At 58.9% G+C, this 12196-nt stretch overlaps 1 protein-coding gene across 2 annotated transcripts in view; it reads right to left on the bottom strand.

Moving 5' to 3' along the window:
- Positions 1 to 440: 440 nt before the first annotated feature.
- FAH (fumarylacetoacetate hydrolase) overlaps positions 441 to 12196 on the bottom strand; it is a 27423-nt gene continuing 15667 nt past the window's right edge. For both annotated transcript variants that reach the window (XM_023520051.1, XM_023520052.1), the window contains 11 exons: positions 11503 to 11613; positions 10643 to 10764; positions 10109 to 10158; positions 9580 to 9670; positions 8058 to 8155; positions 7901 to 7953; positions 6558 to 6657; positions 5707 to 5837; positions 4136 to 4211; positions 2064 to 2110; positions 441 to 569 (listed from right to left, as the gene is read on the bottom strand). In XM_023520051.1, the coding sequence (XP_023375819.1) occupies positions 456 to 569; positions 2064 to 2110; positions 4136 to 4211; positions 5707 to 5837; positions 6558 to 6657; positions 7901 to 7953; positions 8058 to 8155; positions 9580 to 9670; positions 10109 to 10158; positions 10643 to 10764; positions 11503 to 11613 (993 nt within the window). In that variant the 3' untranslated portion in view covers positions 441 to 455. The remainder of the gene's footprint in view (positions 570 to 2063; positions 2111 to 4135; positions 4212 to 5706; positions 5838 to 6557; positions 6658 to 7900; positions 7954 to 8057; positions 8156 to 9579; positions 9671 to 10108; positions 10159 to 10642; positions 10765 to 11502; positions 11614 to 12196) is intronic.

Here is a 12196-nt window from a genome sequence, read left to right as displayed (position 1 = left end):
GGACCCCTGCCTGATCTGGAGGCTGTGAGGCTCATCCATGCCAGACCCCTCCCCCTCGGAACAAGAGGCTGTGGTTGGGAGGGGGTGACGGGCACATACACCCCTGAGCGAGACTGCCGTGGCTGACGGTGGCTCGGGGGAGGGGAGGGACCACAGCAGCGGGTCGCCTCGTCCTGGGAGGACGGAGAGTGAGCCAGCCACTGGCGCTGGCCCTTCCCGCCTATCCCCACACAGCTGCTGCTCCCCTACATGGGCGCGTGCAGCCTCTCGTCCTTCTGCGACTCTTCGGCTCTGAATTTGGAGTGAAGCCTCTCGTGCGCCCAGAGATGGCTGTGGCTCGGCAGGACACAGCTGTGAGACACACCCACCTGGAATGCGGTCCCTGGAACCCGTCCCGGGGGTAGCCAAGCACCCCAGCCCTGCCCCGGGTCCATGTGGGGAGGAAGGGAGCTCGGTCAGATACTCACCGGCCCGCTGATGGTTCCGGAACCCAGGAGGTCCCCCGGCCGCAGGTTGCAGCCATTGACAGAGTGGTGCGTGAGCTGCTGCAGCATCGTCCAGTACATGTGCTGTGGGAGGAGGACGCAGGGCTGGGGACACGCCGCCCTGGCCTTCCTCCCAGGCCCTCACAGCATCCACGAGCTGTCCTGCAGAGTCGCTCAGGGACCTTCCCCGCCTCTGTCCCAGCCCCCCTGCTCCTTCCAGCCCCGCCCCACCCCAACTCCCCCAAGAAGCCCCCGAGCGGCCGACCTCAGTGCTCGGGCACTCGCAGTGCAGCCTGCTCACCTGTCCAGTCACCCTCCGCCCCCCGAACCCCCAGCCCTCCTCACAGCAGAGGCTCCTCATGAGCTAGGACCCTTCCGTCATGCTCACGCCCTGGGCCTGGGAACAAGGGAGCGCTAAGGAAGGTCAGGCCATGTGGACGAGGGGCCAGGCCTGTATGTCCCCACCAGGACTCAGAGGCGGCGCACGCCCACGCCACTGCACGTCCGTGCTTCTTAGGGCTGCCACCCCTGGGGCCACACAGCCAGGCAAAGGGCGCCTCGGAAAGGGAATCCTGCCTAAGAACCCCTCACGCCTTCTCACTACCCTGAAGAGCCCGGAACGAGGATGCACTAGAAGGAAGACGAGAGGAAGTGGGGACACGTTGACTCGGAGGGTGTTCAAACGCAAAATGAAATCGCAGGCCCCCAGAACGGCCGAAACGGAACGGCAAACGCCACCGCATGTTGACCAGGACGCGGGGCAGCCGAGCAGCAGACACGCTTCCACACGGCTCGAGGGAGCACACGCTGCACGACCCCTCTGCACACCCGCCTGGACGTCCTCCCAGGCCGAGCGGGTACACGCGTGTGCTCTACGACCCCGCCGTCCTACCCCGGGTGTACGCCCGACAGACACGCGCACTGGAACGCCCGTAGCAGCTCTGTGATGGCCCAGGATAGAAAAAACGCCAACACCCACCAGGCGTGGACTGGCCAAAGCGACCGTGGAGCATCGACACAGCGGTGAGCAGGACGAACCACCACTACAAACGGCAACGTGGTGGAGGCACACACGCAACGTTAAGACAAGAGAAGCCACACGGAAGCGAATACATACTGTACGGTTCCGTTTCTATGAAACTGAGAGACAGAGGACGTTAACATGCAGCAACAGAAGTCAGGAGAGAGACAGAACCCTCGCTGGAGGGTGACAACACAGCTGGAAGGCGGCTCCCACAGCGGCTGAGGTCTTGGAAGCTGCCCGCTTCTAGAGCTGGGTGCTGGTGGCCAGGGGTGCTGGCCTCGTGAAAATTCATACAGTCGTACATTCGTAATTTGTGCATTTTCATCTCTGTGCGCTATGCCTCAATCAGAGGGTCATTCAAAAAAAAAAGCCACTCTGGTCCCTCCAGCCTCTGACAAGGCAGAAGCCAGAAACCAGACCCTCACAGGAAGCTCTTGGCCCACATGTGACCCATTGTCATGTCCCCACACGGATGCTACTCCTTGCTCCTGTCAGGGAGGAGGAGCTCCCTCCTCCTCACCTCCGCAAGCAGTCTGCCCAGCTTCGAAGCTTACCTTAAAATTGGACTTGCATATGGTAACTGCCTGGCTCATTCCTTCCCCTGTTGGAAAAACAAGACAACATTGACCAAGAAACTCAATTCCATTAATCAAGAAGGAAAAGAAACCCCACCTCATAAGCTGAATTGTGTGGTGGCCTAAGCTTCCCGCTGTCCAACGTGATTTTGCCTAAAGAGTCCCGTGCCAGGTAGGCTCATAGCCCTATGCCAGACGGCAAACACACACACATCAGCCACCACCTTCTCCCCCACACCCACGGCGATGGCACGAATTGACCACAGCACGTGTTCCCTCTGCATTCAAATGTAGCCTCCGAATCCTTCTTAAGACAATGCTCCTGGCACCGCCAACCAACTGAGGATAGTGTACAAGGTGAACCCAATCGCCATAGCTCCGAGAGTCCTCTGGACAGCTGGGGCCATGTGTCCCTGTCCCCTGCCACAGCCCTCCATGATGGGCAATGTGCCACGTCACAGTTTGTTTCAACGGTATTTATTGAACGCCTTCTACGTGCAAGGCACCAGGCCACGGCTATGCCATAACAGTGCACATAATTAGAACACTGCACATGATAAAACTCTGATTGGAAAACCCTCTACTTGCTCAGAACCACCTCCCCGCTTGGCCCTGGCTTCCCCCTGTGGCTGCAGAGACCAGGTGCGCTCCTCGGCCCGGCCCGTGGAAGGTCAGGGCGCCCAGCCTGCCCTGCCCTGCCCCCTCCCACCCAGACTGCAGCGGGGAGGGGTCTGGGAACCCATCCGCACTCAGTCCCCCGCTCTCTAGTGCTTTCTGCGCCTCTGGACACTACGCCTCCTCGGTGGCCTCGTCTCGTCCCCTGCACTGAGCTCCCTCGGATGTCTCCGGGCAGCAGGATGGACATGAGACAGAGACAGCTCCAAGGTGGACTCTGGCGGCATGAGGGCACCAGTGCCAAACTTGTGACGCGGGTTTTGCTGTCAGCCTTGCCATTAGCCGGCTAAGTGACTCTCGCGAAGCCCCATCCCCCTGAGCCTCAGTTTCCCCGACTGGAACAGGAAGGAGGGGACGAGCACAGTTTTCCAGGGGGGCACAGGCAGCTCTGAGGCTCCTCCTAACAGCCCTCTCCACGGGGGCGTCCTGCTCCCCGGAGACAGCTCCCGTCTCCCCGGAGGACACCGAGCCTGCTGCAGGAGACGCCCCCACGAAGGACCAAGGCCATGGACTGGCAGTGAGGCCACAGCAGAGCCTGTGCACGGAGACAAGACCGAAGGGGAGAGATCTGGGGAGGAAGAGACCTGGCCACCCAGTGACTCAGGGGTCTGCGCAGCCCCTGGGCAGACCCTCCCCCAGCTCGAGGGAACGGAAAATGACACCTGCCTCTTCCGAGGCACAGGCTTTGTCCTGGACCTCTACACAAATCACAACTACACCGGGAGCTCACCGCCATTATTACCCCGTTTTACAGATGGTACATTAGGACACAGACAGGCCCAGTAACTGGCCCTAAGATCCACAGCTGGGCAGGGCCAGAGCCGAGGTTCAAACACCGGCCACAGCCTGCAAAGCCCACTCTTCTCCAGCACTCAGCCGGCCTGTTGACGGAGCCGAGCCAAGCAGCCTCGGAGACATGGGCCCTGTCTGCAAGGCTCTCAGGGCTGGCCCAAGGCAGGAACGGGGGGCTGCTGGGGGTGCTGATTCTTTGTGGGCCTAGAGGGCTGTGCCGGGCCTCCCACAGGCAGGCCCATGAGGCACTGGATGGAATGTGTCACCTGGGAGGTGATGGTGCGTGGGCAGAGGCTGGGCAGACCCCGGCTGGGGAGGCTGGAGAGGGGCCCCGACTCTGTGCTTCTGACCCTAACCCCTGAGACTCACCAATGTGGGGTGGACGCCACGTGGGCCCAGTGTGGCTGCCTTCGAGCACAGTGTCCCTTGCCCTCCTCTTTCCTTTACAAAAGCCCACCTGTCTCCAAGGCTGAGCAGGCAACTCTCCCTCACCCCACCAGAGCTCGGAAGCCATCAAGGCAGTGGCGCTCGGGCACGTGTCTCCACCGAGCCCCTGGACACGCACTCTGACCCTGAGACAGTACCTTTCAGGGCGACAGAGAGGTGGATGTCGAACGTGTAGGGCTGGTCGTGGCGGAGGTACGGTAGGGGCTGGGGGTCCTGCACGGGCAGAGCACAGAGCAGAGGGCCGTCAGCACAGGCGGAGCTGGCCCGGCGGGGCCCTCGGCACAGGGCCTGAGGTAGGAGGAGCGGCCTCCCAGGGGCCCAGCACCGTGTTCCTGCACAGCGGGCGGCCAGCATGGCATGTGTGCCAGATGCCAGGAAAAGCGGCTGAGATTGGGGCATCGGCAGGCCAACACGACAGGGGCCAAGTCAGAGGTGTCCCAGAAAGGTGGGGAGGGGACAGTGGGAGGGCCAGAGATGGGGACCAAAGCAAGGCCCATGGGGGACAGGCCAGGGTGACAGAAAGAGAAAGCAGAAGTGGGGGCGGCCAACTGAATGGCCCCAGCTAATTCGGGCCCCCTGCAGAGGCAGCTTTGCTGGCCAAGCCAGAAAGTCTGCAGTCAGGCTAAGTGCCATGCTCAAGTCACTCACTAGTGGTACGTGACATAATTAGGGTGGTTTTATTTTAATAGTTATGTTCCTCTTTATGATTAGCTTGGTGGCTCGTGACACCAGGAGGGATATAAAGTTCCTTTTCTAAACACGCTGAGTTTTAAAACAGGAGCTGCTTTAAAGAAAAATGTTGAATAAATAATAGTGCAGAAGTGGCGGGTTGTGGAGGCTGTGCAGGCACGGCGTTTGGGAAGGGCCGGGACAAAGGGGGAAGGACAAAGGTGCCTTGAGAATGCACTGAGACCCTGATGAAGGACGGAGCCTGGAGCATAAGGGCCTCGAGAAGGTGCCTGGGTGCAGGAGCTGAGAGGGAGCTGGGGGAGCAGGGCGTGGGGGCCTCGAGCAGGTGAGATGCTCAGGGGAGGGGAGCGGGTGGAGGGCCAGAAGGCGGGGGCTCTCCAGGGCTGCCCCCGCATGGAGGACAGAGTCACACTGCAGCATCACAGGACTCAGAGACACAGACCTGGGACAGGTCATGTGCCAGAAGCCAGGTAAGGAGAGTGACACGGGGTCCGCCATGAAGAGGGCATGAGACCGTGGCATTGGCCATAAGGTCACAGGGCATCTGGTGAGGCCACTGGTGGCCATGGGGCAGGGACAGTGGACAGACTGTGACAAGCTGAGCGGTGAGGGGTGAGACCATGAGACAAGGCTCGAACAGATGTCAGCCCGGGGACCAGAAGCCCCCTCAGGGCTCCAAACTGCATTCTACCAGTTGGGCTCCAGAGGGCGCCATCGCACAGAACACAAGTCGACCACCTGGTCAAGAAGCTGTGCAGTGGGGTGGCAACCACAGGGACCCTCCCCCCCACTTCCCCGTTCCCCTGCCAACTGGCCAGCTCCCCTGGCCTCAGAGGATCCTGAAGGCTGTAAAGTTCTGGGTTTTTCCCAGGAACTGCTCAGGGGGCAGGGAAAGCACACGGTGGACCGATCGGTATCTGCCTGCGGGTCGCGCGGGGGCACGAGCTCCCTCCCAGTGGCCACATCGCCTCAGGGCAGAGCGGCCGGGGTTGGGGGCTTCCCGCAAAGGCTGGCGTACCTGCTCCGGGTTGGGCACCACAAAGGGCATGAGGGCGTCCATGGGCACCACCCACGGAGAGATGGTAGTCCCAAAACTCTTCCCGAGGAACGGCCCGAGAGGGACATATTCCCACTTCTGAATGTCTCGAGCTAGAAAAGAGAGCCCAGCAGAGCTTCTGGGGGCTGGCCGGGGCCTTGGGCCCAGGCTCCCTCCTGCCCACGACCAGACGCCCAGCACGGCTTCCCCCATGGTGCCCTGGCCCCGGTCGGGCTGCCCAGGACCAAGGGGCAACAGCATGCAATGCCAAGGACACAGGTCCTTTGGGGGTCTCAGTGACAGGTCACAGCAAAGAGCAGGATGACTGAAGGGCAAGCAGGACCCTTCCCCATGAATGGGGCTAGACGCTCATTCTCGCGCTGTGGAGCGAGCACGTCCTGGACTCACGTGCCGCCTTCCTCCTGCACAGGGCACAGGCTTGGAAGCTGGGCTGCTGAGTTCGAAGTCTTAGCTCAGCAAGTAACTGAAACCTCCCTGTGCCTCAGTTCCTCGCCTTTAAGAGGGAATGATAATATCGCCAGCTCCTCGTAAGGATTCGGCACGGGGCCCATACACAAGGCTCAGGCCTGTTAGCTATGACATCAGCCTCGTCCCTGTTCAACTTCTAGGAACGCTAGGGTTCAGTGTAACCGGCCCCGGGGCTCAGAGCCGAGATGTCTGTCTGCTACCCGAGCCTACGCTCCCCACCGCCTGAGACCAGCATGAGGTCTAGGAAACTGTCCTTGACTTCTGCGAGAGTCCCCAGAGCCCGGTCTCTGTCCAGAGCAGCACTCACAGTGGATTCAGCGCCAGGCCGCCCGGCGCCCACTTACCACTCCAGTCGTTCATGAGGACCATTCCAAAAATGTGCTCGTGGGCCCTGGAGATGGGGATCGGCTCTCCAAATCTGTTCCCGGGGCCTACGAAGCAAGCCTACCATTGGAAGAGCTGATTAGAAGCTGGGGCTGACCTGCCGCCAGGTTATTTGCCTGGAGGGCAGAGGTCGGGCATTTCCAAACCATGCAGCTAAGGACCAGGACTGCCACAGGAGGCCTGACGAGGCTCCAGATCCACTGCGCTGCACCTGGGCAGACAGACGGCTGCCTGGGGAAGGTATGCGTGGTCACCCTTGGTCTCTCCGCGCAGCCCCCGACCACCAAGCACAGTGGCCCCTCGGCCTCCTGCGGCCTGCTCTGTCCCTCCCACCTCACACGTGCTCTGCATGTCAAGATCTGACAGCCACATGGGGCTGGTGAAAAATGAAAGTATCAGGGTTTGTATTCGCACCAGGAAAAATCAAAAGGCTGCTTCCAAAACGCAGCCAGAAGCGTGACAGGGCACACCCCAAACCCGAGTCCCCCGGCCCTGCCTCAGAAGATAAGCACCATCAACACAAAGACCAGGAACCACCAAACTATCAAGACACCACTGGAGTAAAACGTGGGACAATTGTCAACAGCACAGAACTAGCTACGACACCTGTGAAACTGGAGTCACAGTTTTATTTGCTCTATGACAGTGGTTAAACACTGTAAAATTTTTCACTGAGATTTATAAACGAAATCCAAGGGGACCCATTTATAGAGAGTCTCACCACCCTCCAGTCCAGGTGACCTGTGCTCCTCACACCTGTCTCCACGCTGACTTTCTGCCTTGTCTCCGCTGGCCCCATCTGCCTCACAGCGGGGACCAAGAGTCCTCCGTTTGCCCAGAGAGAAGACCCTCCCCCGATCCTGGCCCTGCACCCTGCTCTGTAGATCTGGGCTGGGGGACGTGCCCTGGGGTCCACACAACACTGTCAGTACAGCAGCAGGAGGCCGAGTACCCGTGGGGCCCGGGGGACGACTTGGCAGTGCCCACATGTTTCCTTCCTCTGGATGGAGCCCAAATAAATCACGGGAGAGGACTGGACAGACAGAGAGCTCCTGCCTGCCTCCAACCAACCTGGGTTCCCACTGCCACGGCCCCACTGGGGGCCCCATGCCCCTTGTCCTCCACCTGCCATGACTGGACACCCAGAGCTTCCCCAGGCATCACCCAAACCACAGGTGCCACTCTGGGAAGGCCCCGCATCTGCCGGCCTGCACTCCCCGACTGGGGCAAGCTCCCTGATCCTGCATCCAGCCATAACGTTTCCATAGAGCCTATGCCAATAAAACACCGAGGTCCAGCTTACCATTTCCAACTCCATGTCCAAGAGTTTGCAGGCACCATACACAGGAGGCTTAGCTGGAATAACACCAGAAAGAGAAGCCGTTGTGTGCACCGGCCCAGGGAACTCACTGCACGGGACACGGAGCTACGTGGCGGGGCCTGGACATCGGGGCACTTACAGTCATCGGGTCTCATCTGTCCCATGGGCCTCCGGATGGGGGTGCCGGACACCACGACAGAAGAGGCACGACCGTGATAGCCCACTGGTAAGTGCAGCCTGATAAAGGAGGGCAAGAAGGAAGGGAGTCAGGGCCATTACGTGTTGCAAAGTACATTTCAAAATTCTGAAAAATTAAAAACAAAAACAGAGTCAACATGTAGACCTGGTTCAAAAACTAAAAGGTATTTCCATGCGTCCATCAACAGACAAACAGATAAGCAAAATGTGGTCTATACATATGACGGAACGTCGCTTAGCCTTAGAAGGGACAGTCTGAGACATGTGACAACACAGATGAACCTGGAGGACGTTACGTTAAGTGAAACGAGCCAGTCACAAAGAGATAAATACTTGACTTTTGCCCAGTGAGACTGATTTCGAACTTCTGGCCCCAAGAACTGTAAGAGAATGAATGTACCTGTGTTGTTTTAAGCCCCTGAGTTCATGGTAATTTATTACAGCAGCTGTGGGAAACTAATACAGGGTTTATGTTATGTATTTTTTTCTTTGTCTTTTTATAAAAGAACTCAACTTTACATAACATCTTCACTTAATATATATGTCATGCGCACCCCTTTTGCTCCTAAATTTTTTCTTCCGATATAGAGGACGCTTTAAAGCAGCTATAAAATATTGTATTTTGAATAGACTCTAATTTTTTAGCTAGTCCTCTACCCGTGAGCATTCAGACTGCTGCCAGCGTTGGGCCTTCAGGAAGATTGCTGGTGAGCATCGCTGCTCTGACAGACATCTCCCCTCCTGGCACAGCGTGCCTGAAACCCTCACTGAGAGGGAAGGGCCTCTGCCCGCCCCAGCCACTGTGTGCTCTGGCAGCACCCAGCCGGGGGTGTGTGTTTGGGGGGGTGGGTCACTGTGTGTGTGCCTCCGGAGGAAAGCATGGAACAAAAGGGCCAGGACCTCGGCTTGGGCAGCGGCCTCAGTCTAGGAGTCGGGGGACAGCCTCTGGCCCTGCTGGTCCTCAGGCAAGTCGACCCTCCTCTGGGCCTGCTTTCCGTCCTGTGAGATGCAAGCTATGAGGGTCAAATAAATGAATGAGGCTTGCATTTTGACTGAGCGCACTCAGAGACACGCAGCCCTGGGCACGCGTGAGGATTCTCGTCGATCAGAGGATTCTAAGCATGGAGAAGGCTAGGAGGCAAGACTTGCCGACAGAACCACAGTACATCGCTTACAAATGAGAGAATCTGGAAAGATCTTATTGACCCAGGGAACCTAGGTGCAGCCCCCATGCTCTAGATAAAGGAGCTTAAGGGACTGCCCCCTGAGCCACAGCAGGTCCAGGGTGGAGCTGAGGAGACCAGAAGCTGAGGCCATTGTTTGCAGAAGAGGTGACATCATGGTCATCACTGGTTTTCCTCCCCGGTTTTCGAACCGAAGAGGGACTTGCCAGCTCCCGGGACGACATGCTGCTGGAAACGGAAAGGCAGACCTTGAACTCATCACACTGGCCCAGGACATACCAATTGGGCGCCAGCGCATTCTCCTTGCTCCTGAACATGACCCCAACGTTTGTAGCATGGTGCCGGGAGGAATAGAAGTCCGTGTAGTCACCTGCAGGGGAAAGTCACGAGCGCCCCGCAGTGACCCAGATGGCCCAGGACAGAGAAGGGACGTCCTAAGGACCGGGCGAGAGGAACAAGGTGGAGGAGGCAAGCGTGCCAGCTTCCCCTGCGCCCCGTTCCGCAAGGTGGGGGACGCGGGCCGGGAACATGCACTCACAACATGTGTGCCACTCCGAAGCTCCGCATGAAATGCACACAAATTAGCCTCACTGAAAAATTGTTTTCAACTCTCAACTGAGAAACAAATAAGAAATGAAAGCTCGGGCCTTTGACACGGCCTGAGTCAATGCCTGGCCTCGGTCAGAGATGGGGAGGGCTAACAGCTTCGGAGACCCTCCTCCATTCCCGCCCCGTCAGGAAGCAGGGACCTGCCGTCCGGGCCCACCGGGTTGCTCCGAGCCTGTCCTAGTAACGAGACTGCACTTACCTATGGTGGCTGGAAGGTGCATCGTGGCTGAAACCTGGGAGACGAATGCGCTGAAACACAGAATCGGGGGCTTCAGAGTCCAGCAGGTGGCAAAGTGAGGGCCCCGCTCGGGTGGCCCACCTGCAGGCTCAGCCCAGCCCAGCCCAGCATCCTGCTCACAACCTCCAGTGAGTGCCTCCATGCTGGTCTGGGCCAGCTGGGCTGAAGCTGCCACACCAGGGCAGGCGTCCACCCACTAAAGCTGAGACGCCTCTTTTCTGCCTCTGTGTCCCACTCCAGGAAACCAGCTAATTCACGCCTACTTTGAGAACCAGACAAGGACAGGGAGATGCTGATAAGAGAGGGGATGGGCCAGTGGGCCTGGCCAGACACAGTCCAGGCACAGGAGTAATTCCAGTCCACTCAGAGCCCTCCCACCTACATGCAGCCCGGACGGGGCCAGATGATGCCAAGGTGGCCTGGTGGTGACCCAGAACGGCCCTGACGAGCACCCCGTCCTCCTGTCCCCACCCACCAACGTTGACATGTCCTTACCGCTTCTGAAGCTCCCTGTCATCTCTGAGCCTGGCCTGGCTGGCAGACAGTAAATTCTGCAAGAAAGATCTCGCCTCCTTCCAGGCAGCCTGACCCAGGCCCATGAAGCTGTTGAGCGTTGGCTAAAACAGGGTGAAAGGAGGTCACATACCAAAAAGGGCTGGACAGGCCCCTCCTGTCCACGGGAGAGGCCGGCCAGCCTTCCAGGACCTACCACTCATCTCGAGGTCACTCGAACTGCCAGGACTTTCACTCTTAGCTCTGTCATCTGTTTATATAGTTGGGGAAAGGCGTCACGTTTCCTGATGGGACTTGCATACAACTGGCAAAGCCTGGGAGCCGCTACCTGGATGCGGCTGGTTCGGCTTGGCCCAGCCGTGTCCCTCCACTGGAGACGCGATCTAGTCTGCGAGTTATCGCTGTCTATATAGACCCCCTTCATGTTAGTTAAGGAGACGTTTCTTCACAGTGAGCTGTGGCAGAACAAGCATGGGTCGGGTCTGAAGGCCGGAGTTCCAGCCTCAGCTCTGAGAGCTGTAGCCACGGGGCCGTGGAGAGCAGTGTCTCGCTTTAGATTAGGTCCCCATCCATCTAACGGGGATTCCGGTTCCTATGCCCGAGGGTCGCTGTGAGGACTGGGCAGCAGAGGTGTGCGGGACTCTTGGCACAGGGGATGGGAAGATGCACGCCAAAGCACCCGAACATCTACAGGGAAGCAGATTCGCATCCTTCCCGCAGGCTGACTCCTCAACGGTGGAAACGCAGAGGGCACTGGGGCCAGCTGTCCCTTCCTCCCAGGCTGTGGCTACAGATGTGCAGGGCCACCAAGATCCAGGACAAACCATGTCACAATGTCCTACCTGATCGAAGACATCCTGGTGCTTGGAGAGGACTGGCCCGGTGAAGAGGTGCTTAACGACACTGAGGTCCAGGATCTGGTCCCCAATGGCCACGCCGATCCTTGGTCTTGGCTGGGAGGAAGGGGACATGGTCAGCACAGGGAAAAGCCTCGGCAGGCTCGGCTCATTTACCCGGGACGTCCAACTACTTACGAGCCCACAGGTCCCCGGTAGATGGCCCTAGGAGAGGGACTGAGGAATTGGATCCTCGACCGAACCCCAGCTCCCTGTGCCCCCCAATGGGTTGCAATGCCTGCAGTGATAGCTTCTGATGAGGCCCGTTCTGATTCAGGGACCCGGGTCTGCTGGAATGCCCAAGGGGCCAAATCCCCATCCCAGCATGCTTCAGACGACAGTGGGAAGGGGCTGTCTCTCTCAGACGTCCCTCGTGGGTGTCCCTGCACACTCCAATATGAAAACAGCAGGGGCGTGGTGTCTGGAGATCTACGAGCCACACTCAGGTGCATTCATTCCAGTCCTCTGGGAAAGCAAGTCAGGGCACCCGCCGCCTCTAGTCAACGTTCTCGGCTAATCGACCTGCACTCCCAGAAACGGTGAGGACCACTGGTAGCGACTACAGTGGGCGGCCGCCCGCAGAGCGGTGGCTCACACAGGGGAAGGTTTAACTTGCCTCGTGGTGTGTCTGACTCCCTCC

Source organism: Pteropus vampyrus, unplaced genomic scaffold (assembly GCF_000151845.1).
Source record: "Pteropus vampyrus isolate Shadow unplaced genomic scaffold, Pvam_2.0 Scaffold245, whole genome shotgun sequence".
Lineage (NCBI taxonomy): Eukaryota > Metazoa > Chordata > Mammalia > Chiroptera > Pteropodidae > Pteropus > Pteropus vampyrus.
This window is presented reverse-complemented; position numbering and strand designations above follow the sequence as displayed.